This window comes from Rhinopithecus roxellana, chromosome 2 (genome assembly GCF_007565055.1).
Source record: "Rhinopithecus roxellana isolate Shanxi Qingling chromosome 2, ASM756505v1, whole genome shotgun sequence".
NCBI classification, from domain to species: domain Eukaryota; kingdom Metazoa; phylum Chordata; class Mammalia; order Primates; family Cercopithecidae; genus Rhinopithecus; species Rhinopithecus roxellana.
Window position 1 is genome coordinate 145,901,798 of NC_044550.1, and position 22,023 is coordinate 145,923,820.

Sequence of the window (22,023 nt, forward strand, 5' to 3'; positions counted from 1 at the left end):
CCAACATTTATTCATATTTTCTTGGAAGCAAATATAGGGTTGACATTCATTAACAGTTTGTAAGTCTTTTCAAAGCCAAACATCTGCTTGGCATCCAATGGTGTTCACAAATTTTTTTCTTTAAAGGAATGTCTGTTGAGCATTTATTAGCTTCATTTGTACTTTATGACTACTTTTTAAGTAGAACATATATTTAGAGAAATTCTTAAAGCTAAAGACAATCTCCAAAGATTTAAGAAGTAGATCTGCCTTTATTTAATGCACTCATGCTATGACAGCAAATACTCAGTGTCCCTTTAGACTTCTTGCAGGACCCCTTGATAGGAGTAAGGTGAAAGGTTTTGCCTGGAATGCCACTCCCAAACGACAACACTCACTGAAGTCAAGTGTTTTTTATACACTATGGGGAAAATGGCCTAAAAGGGGGTTAAACTTTGATTAGAGATGTTGCAAGTAGGAAAAAATGCTTACTTCAATTTAACTTTTGCTTTTCAGAAGACATGAGTACATAAATTATGTAGAAGAACGATGATTACTAGACAGTCTAAAAGCTGGAGGCTCTAAGCCAATTTTCAACCAACTGTCACAGAACATAAGTTTCAAAATATGTTTAAACTAAACTGACAACTACAGAAAAAATGTAAGATTCTTTGAAAGGCTGGGTTATGTGAACTGATGAGGACCTCAGAAACCACATGCTATTTGACACACAGTAATACTTCACTGCAACATTCCCACTCTCTTCTGGAGGGAATATCAAAAGAGGTAGAACAGATGCTTCCCCAAATTAAGCTGATCCCAGCAGTAGAAAGACTATTCCAAGCAGAGTGGCCAACAGAAGGAAGGTTCATCCAAAACCTAAAAGGGCTATGAGAGGTCCCTTGGCCAGCAGCTTTCCAGCTGGGACAAGATAACTCAGGAAGGGGGCTTGTGTGTATTTCCCACCCTACTATGACAAAGCTGGTCCACTTTTATTTGCTTTCTACATCCAGGGTCCCCGGAAGATTGGAATCACTGATATTCCAATCTCTTCATTTTATAGGTCACAAAACCAAGGCCAGAGAGATTCCATCAGATATCCAAACTGCCAAAGCAGTAGAGCTAGAACAAGCATTCTGTGAATCTCTAGATAAAATGCTTTAATGCCAATTATACAGGCTGTAAGACCAGAGGGCATAAAGCACTGGTCCCTGAGACTAAGAATTACTTATTTAGTACAGTTACTCCCCAGGATAGCCCTTGATTTCAGTTGTATCCATAAATCTCCATGAGTCTTAGAACAAGCTTTTCTCCCTACGTCTACCTCTCCAAGGAGTTTCAGTGAGTCTGTAAAACCCCTGAAGGGCTTCATGCAATTTTACATGTTTGTGTGCATGTGTGCTTCTTCTGGAGGGAATTGTCTATAACTTTCATTTATTCTCCAAAATTATCTGTGATCACACCAAATCATGAGAATCAGTGAGCTTGAGTGAGGGAGTACAGGGGAAGAAGAACCACAAAGGAGCAGTTTATAAGTGGGAAAATGTATCAGAAACTATAAATTAGATGTCTGATTCCTATCAAACTATTCAAGTTACACAGGTAAATACTCACAATGTTAAAAACAAAAGCTGCACCGTATCTATGAAAGAACAGTACTTGGTCAGGCGCAGTGGCTCATGTCTGTCATCCCAGCACTTTGGGAGGCCGAGTGTGTGGACTGCCTGAACTCAGGAGTTCGAGACCAGCCTGAGCAACGTGACCAAAGCCTGGCTCTACTAAAAATATACAAAATTAGCTGGGCATGGTGGTACACACCTGTAATCCCAGCTACTTGGGAGGCTGAGGCATGAGAATTGCTTGAACCTGGGAGGCGGGGGTTGCAGTGAGCTGAGATTGCGCCACTGCACTCTCCACCCTGGGTGACAGAGTGAGACTGTCTCCAAAAACAAAAACAAAAAACAAAAAACAAAAACAAAAAAAACAGAAAGAAAAGAAAATACAGTGCTTGTTAGACTGATAAGAACAGATTTCATTCTACTTCTTGGGTTTTATATTCTTAAGAAAAATATTTGAGGCATAACATTCAACCTATACTTTGGAAACCAAAACCACCAGGACTCCAGAGCCCTGAATAAATTTGAGGTGGGGGGATTAGTTCTGTCTCTGAAAATTTCCTTCAGCAAACAGTGGTAAGAGAGAGACATAATGTCTGCAGCCTGGGAACAACTGTTTCTTTCAATTCAGCTGAAGACTCTGGAGGGACAACACTCATCTTTATAACTGTGTCAATGAAGCAAACACTAAAAACTGCCTCATTCTGCCGCCTGTGCTGATAGTATCAGGGAAGAAAGTGGCTGACGCAATCCTGACGATGGAATTAATACAGAGACTCTCATTACCTGTTATAGGAAGGCTTTCCCTTCTACTTCCACTCTACCTAGGGCTAAAGAGAAGACTGCAGAGGAAGATCAGATTCTGAATTATCTGCATGTGTGTGGAATGACAAGCAGTAGATTGGAAAATAGTTTAAATTTAAGAGAAAAGCCCATAAAGCCAGCATGAGCATAAATGAGTTTGGGAAACAGTACCGAACTGTATTTTGAAATAATAATCAGTATTTATCTGGAGCGTCTATCTTCTAATGGAGTAAAATAGAGAATTTCCTGAGGCCAGGAGATTGTAATCATTCGAGAAACGAGCAGTGACACTTGGGTTTAATTGGAAAGAATGATAGGCAGAATGGCCCACCTATTCCTATCCAGGGATAGAAGCATTATCATGGAAATTATACTTTGAGGTCAGTAAGCAAAATGACAAGAAGATGATCTGTGCCAATAGTTTAAATGCCAAGAGGCACCAGGCCAAGTAGGTGCACAGACATAAATCTGGCAGTGGCACTGATGTAATTATGGGCTTAGAACAATTCTCAAACATGCCGGAAGCTGAACTACAGTTCTTATGGGAAAAGAGAGAGTATGAAGGTAATTAGAAGAAAAAAGCTGAGGAAAGATATGTGACTTAAGAAAAAAAAAAAAAAAAATCCTTAAAACTTAGAAATAAAACTCAGTGTCTGCATAGGGACCTCATGGTCTTGAAATATGCCTAAAACAGAACCGAGGGAGGAAGGGGCCACACACATCTTTATAAGCTCGGTTTCAGAGCTGAGTCGCACGTGCATGGCAGGGTGTGATTCCCTCCCAGGGGTCTGGGGCCTGGAGAAGCCCAGAGGTCCATGTGACTTGTGAACATCCAGAACAAGGATTCTGGGAGGGAATTCCACAAGCACAGAACATATTTTTTCTCCCTTGACTCTGCTTTCTAGTTTTTCTTTCCCTCTGCTATTGTTTAATTTTGTGGTTCGACTTCTTGAGGAATGGTGGGAGGTACTGTGTTAAGCAATGGTTTAAGAATGAGGCCCCGCTGCAATTACTGCAATATGAAAATTGGCCTCCCACATCTTTCAAACCAAATTGTGATTTGACTTAAAAAGAAAGATACATGAAGGAGAGCAGGTATCAAGTGTTACTCATCTTTTATGTGTTGCACTGTGCCCAGCACACAGAAAGTAGGCACATAACAGATGACTCTAGGGAACTGGCCATCTTATCTAAATACTTCTGTATTCTGTTTCATGTTTCCAACTAGGAGCCAGCAATCATAACACTTTTGTGCTTTTGAGCAATCTTTTGTTGATCCTTATGATCCCATTAGTGAGAGTGATTAAGTGACCAAATCTGGCACAACATTATTCTGATGAAAAGTGTCAAAGTTGAACGTTAGTCACACTTAGTCAAGATATTTGCAAGGAATCAAGCAAAATCACTGTAAAAGTAAGTTTTAAATAGCATGAGAATATCAAAGTAAAAATGAGTCGAAACAATTTCCAATCTCTTTATGATGAAACAAAGAGCCTGATGACTAATATTAAACATCTGTATACTATATTGTCCAAGAACTTTATAGCAATATTATTTGTTAATACATACCACAGAAAAGAAAAGAAATTATATGACTAAAATAATTAGACTCCTGGGAAAGATAAGCAACTCTTAATTCTCTGAATATGGTATAATTTTATAGGCTAACATGATGCTTATAAAGGATATTGAGAATAGTTTAAATTATATTTCAGAAAGTATATCTCAGCTGAAACTTAGGAAATGTCTATAAGGTATGGCTAATTCATAATATCATATACAAAATATTTAAGTGAATAAACCCAGACAAAAAAGGTACAAAAAGCATAACTTTATTAGTAAATGTCTTTTTAAAGAAAACGATAAAAGCACGTAGAATAGTTTTAAAGATAATACCAAAAGCACAGATTCTGAGAAATCTTTCAGAATCCCTGCTAATATTTTATCTCCCAGGAAGAGAAGGCAATTTGAGAAATTGCTACCCTGGATCTAGACTGATCAACTCCTAAGATTCAACAGTGAATGACAAAGGAGAAATCCTCAGTTTTCATGGTGATCAGAAAAGAGGAGCCTGGGCATATTTATCATATTCATGAACCTACTTTAGGTCTTAGGAAGGCAGATTTTAAACCATTTATACATAAATATGGGGAAGATTCCTTGACGAAAAACTCAGGAAGGACTGGAGCTATGTCGTTTACAAAAATGCAGTTCTATGAATTAGGCCTTGATAACTCAAATGAGATTTTAATTTAGGATACAGGCAATTTTATAAATTAGAAGGCAAAGGAATGTATAGCCAATAAATACCTCTCAGGAAAATGCCCAGCTATTTGGAAAATGATTCAGTTTGTACCTTTCATCATGCTATTCCCCCAAAATAAGTCTTAGCAGCTGGATCAAAGATTTAAATACAGAAAACACGACCTTTAAAGAAACGACCCAGGTGGAAATGCAGGTAGATAATGAATTTTAAACAAAGATAATCGTAAGAAACCTGTAGATTCAAATGAGGAACAATACTTGTTAATGATTGTTAGGACTCACTTTTTAAAACTAACAAATTCCATCCCAGTTTGTGAACCTCGGGTCTTGAGTGAAGACGTTAGTAGGTAACCTAACTTTTACAAATTCTGGATTACTTTCATTGACGTTTATAAATCAAGAACTTAGGATGAAGTCACTCCTTACCAAAATTTGACAATGTTAAGGAGAACTTACCGACAGCAAATGACAGCTTTGCATGACAAAGCTAAGTCCAGGAAATACTGTCGTACTCCAAAGGTTAAGGCATATTTGAGGGTTTTCCCATCAATTATAAGAGCAAAATCATTCTCTTTCCGGAGAGCATCACCGAGGGTAGTACAGTGACGGCTGAGAGTTTCCCTTGTTCCCTGGAATATTAAACAAGCAAAAATGCCATCAACATTTACTCCCATTTGTTCTACTATGATGCCTTAAGGATATCTGGCAACTACATTTAGTTATTTTCAGTGCTTTTTATGTTTCAAATTGCTTTCATATACTTCCAGTCATTTGATTCTCACTAGCCCCTCAGAAGCCTGGACAACTGTTATCAGAAAAAGTGAGTTACTTGAAGTCACACATCTGTTCCTAGCACAGTTGGGACTAGACTGTAAGTCCCCTGTTCCTCAGGTGATTCTGTAGTCTTTGCTCATTATTCTAACCACAACTGTTTGAAATGCTTGTTCCCCGGTGCCATAAAGAAACAGCACTTGAACATAAATTTATTTAGTAAGGTCATTTTGACTTTTTGCAGAAAGTAAACACTCGCCAGCAGTTTTGCCACAAGAGTACACTGAACAAAGGAGACAGGGTCGTGTATAACCTGACGCGTTCACCCTACTGCTATGTCCGGTTTCCCTTGGCTGGAATGACCTCACATTCAGTATTTGTCCCGACTGGCTAGCAACTTAGAACCTTTTAAAAGAGGCAAAGGTAAAGGAGAACAAAGGAAGGAGAAAGTAACTTGTGGAATGCTGAGAAAGGTAAAAACACTTTTAAATAAGGAAGAGGAACAGGCTATGACCTAATGCTTGCTTGGACCAGTATAAGCATGCCAGGGCAAATATTTAGGCTAAACTGTGCGAGCTAGGAACATAAAGTACATGATTTCTTTATTACGGCTAGCAGATATTTAAGAATGTTAGCCTAGGTCTTTGAATAAATTTTGCTTTTAACAGAAGTTACTATTTCTTCCTAATTAGACGGGGAGGAAAGTCTTTGAAGAGGAACCTGTACTTTTTACACGACCTTGCAATCACAATACTGCAAACATATTTTCAGTAAATTATTTCGTTAAAAAATTGTGTTAATTTATGAGCTAGTCAAAGTTGCTTCTCCATGAATCAAGGGAAAAAGTTGGGGAATATATGCATCACACAACTATGCTTTGGTCAACAGACTGCAGATCCCATGGTGGTCCCACGAGACTGTGAGACCCTATTTTTACTGTGCCTTTTCTATGTTTAGATATACAAATACCATTGTGTTACAGTTGCCTACAGTATTCAGTACAATAACAGGCTGTACAGGTTTGTAGCCTAGGAGTAATAGGCTATCTCGTGTAGCCTGAGTCTGAAATGGGCAATGCCATCGAGGTCTGTGCAAGTACCTTCTATGATGTTCACACAATGACAAAATTGCCTAATGTCATGTTTCTCAGAATGTATCACTTCATTAAGCAAACTGTAATTTAAATAATTTATGGGCAGTCTTTCAAAAATCCTCAATGCTATTGAATTTAACTCCTAGTAACTAAGAGGAGGAAATATAGAATCTGTAAACTCTTGCCACTTTTATGAACTGGCTTTTGTAACTTTAATCATGATTTCATGATGTTGTATTTTAGTTGGGGATGGTGACCTGTGACTTGGTAATCTTGATGGATCAAATAAAGGAACCCCTTCTATCAATGAAGAGTTCACTTTCAGGGACAATAAAAGCCTTTAGTGTCAAGGACAGCTTTGTTCACCTCAACTATACAGAAGGGATGTATTTCTCTCCCTTTGTCAAGAACTGCTTTCCCAGCTCTTCAAAGGGATAAAGTTTCAATATATTTAGTTTTTCTCCCCACATCCTATAGATTCTTCCTATAACCTAATGGAGCCAATTTCCTATTTCACAAGAACCCTACCATGGTGAAGAAACACAACACTGGCCTGGCACAAGGAAATATAATGAGTAATTCCCCTCCTATCAGATTTCTGTTCTGAGTATTAAGCCTACAGTTATTTATAAAATAAATACAAATATATATTTATATAATAAAATATACCTACAATAAAAACACAGTACCTTTATATAACAATTTTTATTATATTCATGGGATTTACAATTATTGTTCCAATTTAAGCATGTTGTTTTATATATATAGTCATTTTATAGTTATTTCACAGAGAAGCAAAGGCATAGGTAATTAAATTTTTATGTTGGGGATTTTTGAAGGTGTTTTTACATTTGTATGCAAATATGGTTCACACTATATTCTGGAATATCAGAATCCTTTTACCAAAATAACAGAACCAAGTTGTACTATAAGGAAAGACTGCCCAACTTTCCTAATGCTGAAGCCTCACTTAGCAGTTGCCCTGTTCCCCATTACACACAGTGACACAAAGGACCACTATATAACAGCATTCTTTGCAAAATTCTCTGTTCACACTTTACATCAGGGGTGGGGGGAGAGTAGCTGTTTTAATTTACAAGCCTCACCCTCCTGTTTCCTGCTGGAAATTTTTGGCCCAAGAGGACTTGAAGAAGTGAAAAATGCTGGTAATAATTCCACAAGCAAAATTTACTAATGGCAATCTATAACAGATTTCCCCTGGATTATCTTAACAGCAAATTCATATAGAGTAAATGAATAAATAAGTCAGTGAACTGATAAAAAATATTTAGCACATACTACACACTAGGCCTAGTTCTGAGGGCCACACATAGAGATGCAACATTTAAGTTAACACTTGCTACCACCCTAAGCAGGAGGCACTACTGTTATCTCCATTCCGCAGTAGTGACATCAAAGTGAGAATTAAATTTCAGTGGTAGCCTGTCTTTCTCTATACAATCCAGCAAAACAAAACAAAACAAAACAAAACAACAAACCAAACTTCATACAGTACCAGGCACCGCAAGTTAGAAATGGAATGCCCACACCAGTCCCTCTGTTGCTTCCCTCAAGCCCTCATCATCTGTCTCTCATCTTGTCTTTACCGCCAACAGAGATTTCTCTTTATACAACACATTTAAAACACACATCTTGTCTCTTCTTGCTTTAAAAATTTTCCAGGGCTTTCTACAGCTGACACAATAAAGTCCAGACTTCTAAAAATGGCATGTAAGGCTTTCTACATTCTGAGCCTAACTTTCCTTCCCAGTGCCCTTCACAATCTTGGTTCCTTTTGTTTCCCTCTCCCTGGAATGTCCTCCTTTCCAGAGGATCATCCGCTGCCTTCAAAAAGCAAGCTTACCCTGCAAGCCCTCCCGGGTTCTGTCCTTGCTACCAAGTGTAACTCATTCTACTGCAGCAAAACCCTCAGAGTTTCTTGAAAGGAAAGACCGCGTTTAACCTGTTTCCCAGCAACAAAGGCAGTATCTTCAATTACAGATGCTCAGGAAATACATATTTATTGAATGAGACCACTGATAAATTCTGATTTCATCCTGTTGGCAATGCTCCATTTCCCTTTTTTCTGATGAGAGAAAGAAAGTGAGAGAGAGACACACACAGAGAGAGGTCTTCTCTTTGCTCCCTAATTTTCTAGGGAACAAATAATCCATTACTATAACAGACTTTCAAACAAAGGCATTGCTCACTAAAATGCCTCTGTATTTTCTTTTAAGCTATTGCCCAAGTGATTTCTGAGCTGAAAACCTGAAATGAAACCTGAGATGGACCTCAGGAGGACTTCAAATTTCTTGAAAGCTCAGCTACAAAATAAGACTGAAAGTCAAGTAAATCCCAGAACTGTGAAACACCTTCATGAACCAACGTGGGGTATGCAGTCCCGCGGTCCCCACTCTCCCTCCTTTCTAAGGCATTCTCTAACACCTTAAAATTTGTTGAAAATTATCTAAATTCATGACATCAGTACCCCTAGGTTTTGCTGGTGACTATCACACATCTCTGGCAAATCAGAAGGTGTCAAGAGATGTGATAGAAATAACATTTCAGAAGGTGAGTCAAAAACTTCTCACTGTGAGTTCACTCGTCAGCCCACCTAGGGTGCAAGGTAACAATAACAAAAAAAGCTGCAAACATTTTCTCATTTTAGTTTATAGTTTTCTTTTGTAAGCTCTGTTGTTAGCTGTGTGCTGCCAGTTACAAGTTATATTTTATCCTTATTTACTGCTGGGAGTATTTTCAAATTCTTTTATTTATGAAAGTTTATTACTTCTCCCCTAAGTCCAGGAGCCATACTTTATGGCTGCATTGCATTGAAGCTTATCTCCTGTAGCTAAGGATAAATTTATTACTATATTAGCTGTTGTTTTGTTTTTTTTGGCTACTGAAGGGGGAAATTTTTAAATATTGAAACTTAGTGACTTGTGAAAGTGAAAATATAGTAATGAGAAGCTAAATCAGAAAAAGGATCAAAGACCACAGCCTCAATGAAATAAAAGATCTCTATTTCCTTGTTCTGCATATTTTCACTTGTGGGCTGAAAGTCCAGGAGCATCAGACACATTGTAAGGTAAAGGCAATTTGGGGAGATGGACAGGCAAGAGGAAAGGTTGGGGTTCAGACACTCAGCCAGGCAAGGGAGGGATCACAGTGGAAAGTGAGATTCTTGTGCCCCTTCCTTGACCTGCACCCTGTGTGGTCATTCTGGACAACCATTCTGCTCTGCTCTTCCCATACCCACAGCACCACACAGAGCCCAGTGTTCACTGGAAGCCCTTAGCCTGAACCTCCTACCATGCTTTCTTGCCTTGCAAATTCACCATTTAGGCCACACCCAACACAACTTCTCAGTTCTGTCTTGTTAACACAGAAAGGAAAAAGCCACCTCACTGCGAGGGCAGGATCTACTCCAGCTCCCTCTTCTTATGTGGCTGCTCATCACTGCTGGTCTACACTTTTATCCATGCCTAGTGGATTCCATGTTTCCCAGAGGCTACTCCAGACCTTTTCTTCTCTCCTCAAGAATCCACATTTGGCCCCTGTCACTTCAGCAAACATCGGCCTGTTTTACTGATAACATTTATACATTTATAGCAGAAAGAATTCCCTCAACTTTCCTTCCTTAACCTCAAAACTTCCCTTTACCTAATCCCCTCTATTCTTGAGCTGGGGGAACACCTGCCTTCTCACCTTTGTTTCTTTCACTTCTCTTTGCATCTTCATTCTCCCCATTGGCACTATTTCTTTTTTCTTTAAGCCTACTTAAAAGGTCACAATTTTCTTATTCTAAAAATAATGAACAAATAAACCAAGACACATTCCCTTGATCCTACTTTCCCTGAGTCTTCTAGGTGACATCAATACCTCCATCTTTTGGATCCCTGAAATACTTCATTTGCAGTATACTCACACAAGGTAGCATGATGTTGAGTAGCTGATCTATTTATATCTCTATAACCCCTTTGGAACAGAGGTCTTTGATGAACAGGTAATAACAGAATAATCAAATTATTAATGACTAGAGAATATCTTATAGGAAGTTAGAGTGGTTTTCTTGTGTGACCATTTTAAGGATTGTTTTCTGCTGCCTGTAAAACTCCTGTATAATCTTAAATACGCTGATTCATAATAAAGAAAATGCTAATGTGCTTATCTCATAGAGAAAATGAAAAAGAGGTAGTTATGATCTAGCATCTATTTCAGCCTCAAATATTTTAAATTGTCTAATGAATGTAATACAGTGTATATTTAGATCAGCTACTTAGTCATCAACCTTACTTGTAAAACAGTGGGCCAAGGAGAGATAATATTTATTTGGTTTATAAGAAACATGCTTGGGAAAGATGGTTGAATAAGAACAGCTCCAGCCTCCAGCTCCCAGAATGAGCAACACAGAAAACAGGTGATTTCTGCAGTTCCAACTGAGCATCTGCTGCTGATACCTAAGCAAACAGGGTTCTGGAGTGGACCTCAAGCAAACTCCAATAGACCTGCAGCTGAGGGTCCTGACTGTCAGAAGGAAAACTAACAAACAGAAACGACATCCACACCACAATCCCATCTGTATGTCACCATCATCAAAGACCAAAGGCAGACAAAACCACAAAGATGGGGAAAAACCAGTGCAGAAAAGTTGAAAATTCAAAAAATCAGAGCGCTTCTACCCCTCCAAAGGAACGCAGCTCCTCACCAGCAATGGGACAAAGCTGAACAGAGAATGACTTTGATGAGCTGAGAGAAGAAGGTTTCAGTCGATCAAACTTCTCAGAGCTAAAGGAGGAACTACGAAGCCAGTGCAAAGAAACTAAAAACCTTGAAAAAAGATTTGATGAATGGATAACTAGAATAACCAATGCAGAGAAGTCCATAAACAACCCGATAGAGATGAAAACCATGACACAAGAACTACATGACAAATGCACAAGCTTCAGTAACCGACTTGATCAACTGGAAGAAAGAGCATTAGTGATTGAAGATCAAATGAATGAAATGAAGCAAGAGGAGAAGTTTAGAGAAAAAATAGTAAAAAGATATGAACAAAGCCTCCAAGAAATATGGGATTATGTGAAAAGACCAAATCTATGTCTGATTGGTGTACCTGAAAGTGACGAGGAGAATGGAACCAAGCTGGAAAACACTCTGCAGGATATTATCCAGGAGAACTTCCCTAACCTAGCAAGGCAGGCCAACATTCAAATTCAGGAAATACAGAGAATACACAAAGATACTCCTCAAGAAGAGCAACTCCAAGACACATAATTATCAGATTCACCAAAGCTGAAATGAAGGAAAAAATGTTAAGGGCAGCCAGAGAGAAAGGTCGGGTTACCCACAAAGGGAAGCCGATCAGACTAATAGCTGATCTCTTGGCAGAAACTCTACAAGCCAGAAGAGAGTGGGGGCCAATATCCAACATTCTTAAAGAAAATAATTTTCAACCCAGAATTTCATATCCAGCCAAACTAAGTTTCATAAGTGAAGGAAAAATAAAATCCTTTACAGACAAGCAAATGCTTAGAGATTTTGTCACCACCAGGCCTGCCCTACAAGAGCTCCCGAAGGAAGCACTAAACATGGAAAGGAACAACCGGTACCAGCCATTGCAAAAACATGCAAAAATGTAAAGACCATCACTGCTAGGAAGAAACTGCACCAACTAACAAGCAAAATAACCGGCTAACATCATAATGACAGGATCAAGTTCACACATAACAATATTAACCTTAAATGTAAATGGGCTAAATGCTCCAATTAAAAGACACGGACTGGCAAATTGGATAAAGAGTTAAGACCCATCAGTTTGCTGTATTCAGGAGACCCATCTCACATGCAGAGACACACATAGGCTCAAAATAAAGGGATGGAGGAAGATCTACCAAGCAAACGGAAAACAAAAAAAGGCAGGGATTGCAATCCTAGTCTCTGATAAAACAGACTTTAAACCAACAAAGATGAAAAGAGACAAAGAAGGCCATTACATAATGGTAAAGGGATCAATTCAACAAGAAGAGCTAACTATCCTAAATATATATGCACCCAATACAGGAGCACCCAGATTCACAAAGCAAGTCCTTAGAGACTTACAAAGACACTTAGACTCCCACACAATAATAATGGGAGACTTTAACACCCCCACTGTCAACAATAGACAGATCTACGAGACAGAAAATTAACAAGGACATCGAGGAATTGAACTCAACTCTGCACCAAGCAGATCTAATAGACATCTACAGAACTCTCCAAATCAACAGAATATACATTCTTCTCAGCACCACATCACATTTACTCAAAAACTGACCACATAGTTGGACGTAAAGCACTCCTCAGCAAAAGCAAAAGAATAGAAATTATAACAAACTGTCTCTCAGACCACAGTGCAATCAAACTAGAACTCAGGATTAAGAAACTCAAACAAAACTGCTAACTACATGGAAACTGAACAACCTGCTCTTGAATGACTACTGGGTACATAATGAAATGAAGGCAGAAATAAAGATGCTCTTTGAAACCAATGAGAACAAAGACACTACATATCAGAATCTCTAGGGACACATTTAAAGCAGTGTGTAGAGGGAAATTTATAGCACTAAATGCTCACAAGAGAAAGCAGGAAAGATCTAAAATTGACACTCTAACATCACAATTAAAAGAACTAGAGAAGCAAGAGCAAACACATTCAAAAGCTAGCAGAAGGCAAGAAATAACTAAGATCAGAGCAGAACTGAAGGAGATAGAGACACAAAAAACCCTCCAAAAAATCAATGAATCCAGGAGCTGGTTTTTTGAAAAGATCAACAAAACTGATAGACCGCTAGCAAGACAAAGAAGAAAAGAGAGAAGAAACAAATAGATGCAATAAAAAATGATAAAGGGGATATCACCACCAACCCCACAGAAACACAAACTACCACCAGAGAATACTATTAACACCTCTATGCAAATAAACTAGAAAACCTAGAAGAAATGGATAAATTCCTGGACACTTACACTCTCCCAAGACTAAACCAGGAAGAAGGTGAATCCCTGCATAGACCAATAGCAGGCTCTGAAACTGAGGCAATAATTAATAGCCTACCCACCAAAAAAAGTCCAGGACCAGACGGATTCACAGCCGAATTCTACCAGAGGTACAAAGAGGAGCTGGTATGATTCCTTCTGAAACCACTCCAATCAACAGAAAAAGAGGGAATCCTCCCTAACTCATTTTATGAGGCCAACATCATCCTGATACCAAAGTCTGGCAGAAAGACAACAAAAAAAGAGAATTTTAGACCAATATTCCTGATGAACATCAATGCAAAAATCCTCAATAAAATACTGGCAAACTGAATCCAGCAGCACATCAAGAAGCTTATCCACCAAGATCAAGTGGGCTTCATCCCTGGGATGCAAGGCTGGTTCAACATATGCAAATCAATAAACGTAATCCAGCATATAAACAGAACCAAAGACAAAAACCACATGATTATCTCAATAGATGCAGAAAAAGCCTTTGACAAAATTCAACAGCCCTTCATGCTAAAAACTCTCAATAAATTCGGTATTGATAGAATGTATCTCAAAATAATCAGAGCTATTTCTGGCAAATCCACAGCCAATATCATACTGAATGGGCAAAAACTGGAAGCATTCCCCTTGAAAAGTGGCACAAGACAGGGATGCCCTCGCTCAGCACTTCTATTCAATATAGTGTTGGAAGTTCTGGCTAGGGCAATCAGGCAAGAGAAAGAAATCAAGGGTATTCAGTTAGGAAAAGAAGAAGTCAAATTGTCCCTGTTTGCAGATGACATGATTGTATATTTAGAAAACCCCATCATCTCAGCCCAAAATCTCCTTAAGCTGATAAGCAACTTCAGCAAAATCTCAGGATACAAAATCAATGTGCAAAAATCGCAAGCATTCTTATACATCAATAACAGACAGAGGAGCCAAATCACTAATGAACTCCCATTCACAATAGCTTCAAAGAGAATAAAATACCTAGGAATCCAATACACAGTGATGTGAAGGACCTCTTCAAGGAGAACTACAAACCACTGCTCAATGAAATAAAAGGGGACACAAACGAATGGAAGAACACACCATGCTCATGGATAGGAGGAATCAATATCGTGAAAATGGCCATACTGCCCAAGGTAATTTATAGATTCAATGCCATCCCCATTAAGCTACCAATGACTTCCTTCACAGAATTGGAAAAAACTACTTTAACGTTCATATGGAACCAATAAAGAGTCCACATTGCCAAGTCAATCCTAAGCCAAAAGAACAAAGCTGGAGGCATCAAGCTACCTGACTTCAAACTATACTACAAGGCTACAGTAACAAAAACAGCATAGTACTGGTACCGAAACAGGGGTACAGACCAATGGAACAGAACAGAGCCCTCAGAAATAATACCACACATCTACAGCCATCCGATCTTTGACAAACCTGACAAACACAAGAAATGGGGAAAGGATTCTCTATTTAATAAATGGTGCTGGGAAAACTGGCTAGCCATAAGTAGAAAGCTGAAACTGGATCCCTTCCTTACTCCTCATATAAAAATTAATTCAAGATGGATTAGAGACTTAAATATGAGACCTAAAACCATAAAAACCCTAGAAGAAAACCTAGGCAATACCATTCAGGACATAGGCATCGGCAACGACTTCATGTCTAAAACACCAAAAGCAATGGCAACAAAAGCCAAAATTGACAAATGGGATCTAATTAAACTAAAGAGCTTCTGCACAGCAAAAGAAACTACCATCAGAGTGAACAGGCAACCTGCAGAATGGGAGAAAATTTTTGGAATCTACTCATCTGACAAAGGGCTAATATCCAGAACCTACAAAGAACTCAAATTTACAAGAGAAAAACAACCCCATCAAAAAGTGGGCAAAGGATATGAACAGACTCTTCTCAAAAGAAAACATTTATGCAGCCAACAGACACATGAAAAAATGCTCATCACTTGCCATCAGAGAAATGCAAATCAAAACTACAATGAGATAGCATCTCACACCAGTTAGAATGGCAAGCATTAAAAAGTCAGGAAACAACAGGTGCTGGAGAGGATGTGGAGAAATAGGAACACTTACACTGCTGGTGGGACTGTAAACTAGTTCAACCATTGTGGAAGACACTGTGGCGATTCCTCAAGGATTTAGAACTAGAAATACCATTTGACCCAGCCATCCCATTACTGGGTATATACCCAAAGGATTATAAATCATGCTATAAAGACGTGCATGCCATAAAGACGCATGCACACATATGTTTATTGTGGCACTATTCACAACAGCAAAGACTTGGAACCAACCCAAATGTCCATCAATGACAGACTGGATTAAGAAAATGTGGCACATATATACCATGGAATACTATGCAGCCATAAAAAAGGATGAGTTAATGTCCTTTGTAGGGACATGGATGCAGCTGGAAACCATCATTCTCAGCAAACTATCGCAAGAACAGCAAACCAAACACCACATGTTCTCACTCATAGGTGGGAACTGAACAATGACATCAATTGGACACAGGAAGGGGAACATCACACACTGGGACCTGTTGTGGGGTGGGAGAAGGGGGGAGGGATAGCTTTAGGAGATACACCTAACGTAAATGATGAGTTAATGGGTGCAGCACACTGATATGGCACATGTATACATATGTAACAAACCTGCACGTTGTGCACATGTACCCTAGAACATAAAGTATATATATATTAAAAAAAAAAAAGAAACATGCCTGGGAAATAAAAATAAAGAAACATGCTTGGCAGATAATGAGGCCAAGTAGAACTCCTCACATTGAATCATTAAGGTATAACCTGGCCAAACAGGTAATATGTTCATATAATACACTCCAATAAAATAATGTAACAGCAATCTTTAAGAAATCAGAGACTAGCAGCTTTATGGCAATCTTTTTCATTACTTGTTCATGATCTATATTGAGGAAACCCTTGATAAAAATCCCAGAGGGTGCACTAGACAATGAAATCTGACACAGTTTTATGGTGAAATAAATCCCTGATTTGTTTGGAAAGCATCATAGTATGCAAGTTGTCATTTTCATTTTGGCAAAACTCTGCTTGGAACAGGCTAAAGAACCCACAGGCCAGATATGCAAAGAACATATGAGGCCACCTAAGAACTGTGTTTTTGATGGCCCCAAAAGTAATGCTTCAGAAAGCACCTGCATAAAAATGGTCCTTTTCAGTTTTCTAGCCTTTTCTCCCCCGATTCCTTTCAGAAGTTTACAGGAAAGACAGTATTACTTAGGAACAAATCCAGGGAACACCCTAGTAGAGAATGTGGAAACATCCCTAAGGAAAGGAAAAGCAAAGCCTCTACCTTTTGAGTCGATGACTGGTTAGCCAGGGGTTCAGAGAGCAGAGACGAGGTGAAGATTATGGGTAAATAGTCCAACATGAAGCAGCTAATGGGAGTGGCTTCCAGATCTTGCTCTGAGGCTGTAATTACTTATTTGTGGCTTCAGTAACTAACAAGTGATCTCTCATATATGTCCCAGAGGGTCTATCAGCAAGGCTAACCCCAAACAAAAAAGTTAAAGGAAAAAAGCCTGTTTATACTTATTTAAAGTATACTTTGGCATTTAGGTCCAAATACAAACAAGTTTCCAGCATCTACACTTATTCTAGGAATCTGTTAAATGTGTGCAGGTCAAATGATAAACTTATGTTACAAGAAGGATTCTATTCCCAGAAAGGAAAAAAAAATGTCAAAATTCTGCATTATACTTTGAGTTTCAGACATATCATTTAATAATGTATTTCTATTACGGAATGAGGGTCTATATCTCACCAAAATTTTTATGTTGAAATCCTAACTCCTGTTTTGATGGCATTAGGAGGTAGGATCTTTGGGAGGTGATTAGGCCATGAGGGTGGAGACCTCATGAATGGGATTAGGGTCCTTAAAGCATTTCTGGAGAGCTCCCTTCTTCCATCATGTAAAGACACAAGAAGACACTATCTATGAACCAGGAAGAAGGCTCTCAAGAGACACCAAATCTGCTGCCACCTTGATCTTGAATTCCCTGATCTCCAGAAATGTGGGAAACACACTTGGTGTTTAAGCCCCACAGTCTATGGTGCTTTTGTTAGCCTGAATGAACTAAGACAATTTTGTTATTCTTGGATTTGTTGTTTTTCTTCATGAGTTTACCACCAGTTAAGCAAATGAGCATATGATCGGAACTAACAACAAATCACTTTTGGAAGATATACACCTTTCACCTTTGTCAGGATGAACGTAAGGTCAGGAAGCCTGCGCTTCCCTTTATAATATCAGCAACACAAGTTTCTGTTTTCACTTCCCTTCCTTAGAGAGGAAAAAATGCAACAGAATGTTATAACACCTGCAGTAATCTTGCTGAACAAAGATGGTGACTCTACTGAAACAAGGTAACTGTCTGGAGGTAGAGCCACTGTGACACAACTCTTCATAGCTGGTCAGCAGACACATGCAAATTACCAAAGTGTAGAGAAAGCAGTGGTCTGCAGATATCGTACAAACGTGCAGCCATGAAAAAGTGAGATGTGAGAAAGTCCAGGCTGGCCCGGAGAGTGCATACAATGGTTCTGGACACTGGTAACATTTGAAATAAAATGACGTCACGCTGTAAAGAACTAGGTTCCAGAAGTTGAAACATACCCTATGGCTCAGAACTCCAGGTTTTCCTCAACTTCTGGTGGATGTTGAGTATGATAAAGATAAGCTAATCAAACATTTTTCACCTTCTTGGAAAAGGGAAAATTAAATGTTACTTTGAAAAAATTCCCTAATGAATGATGAAAGTTAAACAAAAAATAAGAAATATTTCAACCACTTAAGACAGCAAGAACTCCAAAACCCTTTTGGATCTTGGGTAGCTACGTGGGCTCAGAGTTCTAGAAAGGATTATACCACACATATCAAAAAGTATTATGGGTAAATTCATTTCATGGCCTATCATAAACTCTTCGCCAGAGGTATGTATGTATTTCAATGTACCTCTTCACGATTTTATGTAATTTTTTTGGTTTGACTGACTCTAGAAGGCAACTGTGTGGTATCGGAAAGGCTTCCTCCGAATCCTTGCTCTGCCGCATACTGGCTGTCTTTCCTCAGGCAGGTGACTTAACTTCTCTGAATCACATTTTTCTCATTTATAAGATTGGATTACTATCTATTTTGTAGAGTGATTATAGTGATAAGATGTGCTAACTCCTTTATTTGTGAATAAAGTACCCTGTCCAGTGCCTGGCATGAAGTGACATCCAGGAAAGGCTAGTTCTGCTGTTCCTCTGGTATCAGGTCTAACAGAGGTACTAACACGAAAAGGGTCAGGTGCGGTGGCTCCCACCTGTAATCCCAACACTTTGGGAGGCTAAGGAAGGCAGATCACTTGAGGTCAGGAGTTTGAGACCAGCCTGGCCAACATGGTGAAACCCCATCTCTATTAAAACAAAAAAATTAGCCGGGTGTGATGGCACATGTCTGTAATCCCAGCTACTCAGGAAGGTGAGGCAGGAGAATTTCTTGAACCCAGGAAGCAGACGTTGCAGTAAGCCGAGATCACGCCACCGCCCGCCCCCCGCTCCAAAAAAAAAAAAAAAACCAGAGGCCAGGCTTGGTGACTCATGTCTGTAATTCCAGCACTTTGGGAGGCCAAGGCGGGTGGATCACCTGAGGTCAGGAGTTCGATACCAGCCTGGCCAACATGATGAAACTCTGTCTCTACTAAAAACACAAAAATTAACTGGGTGTGACAGGCACCTGTAATCCCAGCTACTTGGGAGGCTGAGGCAGGAGAATCGCTTAAACCTGAGAGGCGAAGGTTGCAGTGAGCCGAGATCGTACCACTGCACTCCAGCCTGGGCCACAGAGTGAGACTCCATCTCATATTGCTGGGATAATTTTAAGTTTTCTTATGAAATCTCCCAATGGCAATTTTATTTCAATTTACCTTTTCACTGCCAACATTCAGTACTATCAGCTACTTCTGGAAACATGTCTTCTCAAATCTGGGAAAGATGGCATTATCTAGTCTCATGTGACATATAGTTCTTGGTACATGATAGGAGGATAAATATTTATATGACTAACCACTGATTTTCTTTATCTCTTAATGTCTCCAACCTGATATAATTCTTAACTGAAAATAACTGGAAAGCTATAAACTGATGGGCATTTCTCTTTTATTATCTGTCTAGTTCTGCATAGGTGACCACATCAATGTATGTATTTGGTTTAAAATAATTAATTATAAAGATGACACCCAGGGCTTGTTTTGCTGACATGTTCTTCAGACATAACACCATCAAGTTAATTCTTAGGTTTTGTTTTTAAAGCAGAGAAATAAACGTTTACTGGGAGTAAAAAACAAAACCACCACCAGCATCTTACTTTAGTTTGCTAAGGATCTACCTTTTAAAATCTACTATAGATTAATTTAAAATGTCAAATAAGAGGATATACATAATAATCTTAAACTAACACATATTTTATTAGCTGTTTTGGCGGTTTGTGGCCCTACCTCATCATCATTTAAGACATGAGGTATTTACAAATTTATGGTCAAATAATGTTTCATTCTGTCTCTACTCTTACACTCTCCAAGTGTTCACACTTTAAAACTATGAATTAACGGAACATTCTAGGAACATTCTTAATAATACATTATGACCATATCAAGTATGGACAATGTTAGCACGTTCTTAAAGAGTGAGTTATGGCTCCCATAATAACACATGGATAAACCATTGGGTATTACTTGCTTTTCTACAATGTGTTATTGATTCAGTGGAACACTGGGCATTCCATATACTCCTACGCAACACATATATCAATACTCCAGCTACTGCAGGCGGTAGTAAAAGAACATATGCCAGAGAGTAGGGAGAAACTACATTTATGTACAACTGGCCCATTTAGTATTCATCCCAGTCAGGATCACTAGCTCTCTTTGACATAGTTCCCCTACAACCCCCAACACATTATAAAATTAAAACTTATTTTAAAAAATTATATTTATTAGGGTTTTTTTAAATGTAGTTTTTGATCAAAAAGCTTTGGTGTTTCCAAACTCCTAGCCTGTACTAGAACATAATGTTGAAAAACATATGTGTATAGAATCAAACCAATATAAAGTAATTTTTCCAAAATGGGTAAGGCAGACAGGTGAAGTCATTAAAAACACATGGTCAAAGAGGTCCTCCAAACAACTTAGTGGAAGGCGGCCAAACGAACGCATTTAATCAATATATATTGCTAAAGATAATGGGGAGAGGAAAAGAGAAAAAAATTCCATGCTTTGCTGATACACAAATATAGGTTTCCCAGGACAGGGGTAGATATGAAATACTGTAATTGAGGAAGTGGTCCAATCTCCCAGAAGGGCCATGCCATCTGAAAAAGGTCAAGGGTCACAAAATGGAGGCAGGTAAGAAGAGGAAGTTGTAGTGCTGGGTAAATTGCTCTTGGTCCCTCAACAGAGGTTTGAGATTTGAGATTATGATAGGTTCCATTAGGCAAATAACTGCTTGCGAGGCATCTAGTCTCACTTAGGGTACAATGCAGAGAGAGGCAGCAAAGTGCTGAATCTGTGTGCAGTCTGTGTTTTAGCAGGGGGTGGGGACATGTAGCAAAGACAGACAAATCCAGGGAAAGGAAGGAAGAGTGGGATAAGGGATATAATTATATAATTTAAAGAGTTTTACAGATAAAGGCTTTTACCAAAGCCCCCATGGTTATTATTTTAAATCACCACTGAAAGCCTCCTAAACACTTATTTTGACTTCGTTATTAACTATTCTCCAGTGGCAGCAGTGAATGCAGAAGGAAGCATGCTGGGAGGAACTGGGTCGACAGACATCCAGTCTCTCTCACTGCCTTCAATTCAGCCAGGAAGAGGCTGCTCAGAATATATAACCGGCTTTCTCAAAATAAGCAAATTACAAATCAATGGTTTGGAGAAGGTAACAACTAGGGCCTGTGAGAAATTGTTACCCAGAACCACAGAGACAGCTAATGTTGGGTCCATTTTCTAAATGATTTAAATTAATTAATGTAAGAAAACGGAAGAATCATTATCTGCCGTATTTCCACAGTGCAAATCCCAAAGGCACACAATTTCCATTATTTTATATAGACATATATACACACACACATATGCACACATATATATACCCCCACACATATATATGCACATATATACACATACATATATATGCACATATACCCACACACCATATATATGCACATATACCCCCCCACACACATATACGTACATATATACACACAAAGAGTCAATAATATCTTATGTACAGTTGTATTAGCGAAATTAAATATGAGGTCTTTTCAGAATTCCATTATCACAAGATTTGGGCATTGCCATATTCCAGAAGAGCCTCCCTCTTTCAGGGGTTCTGTTGTCCTGGTGGTGAGTGGTAAAGGAGGTGGGAAAATGGGAAAGGGGGATAAG

General features: G+C 38.8%; 1 protein-coding gene across 4 annotated transcripts in view; it reads right to left on the reverse strand.

Annotated features, from left to right (window-relative positions):
* ATP8A1 (ATPase phospholipid transporting 8A1) overlaps positions 1–22,023 on the reverse strand; it is a 267,599-nt gene that overhangs the window by 70,823 nt on the left and 174,753 nt on the right. For all 4 annotated transcript variants that reach the window (XM_030921962.1, XM_010363768.2, XM_030921978.1 and 1 more), the window contains one exon: positions 5,121–5,293. In XM_030921962.1, coding sequence (XP_030777822.1) covers positions 5,121–5,293 — 173 coding nt within the window. The remainder of the gene's footprint in view (positions 1–5,120; positions 5,294–22,023) is intronic.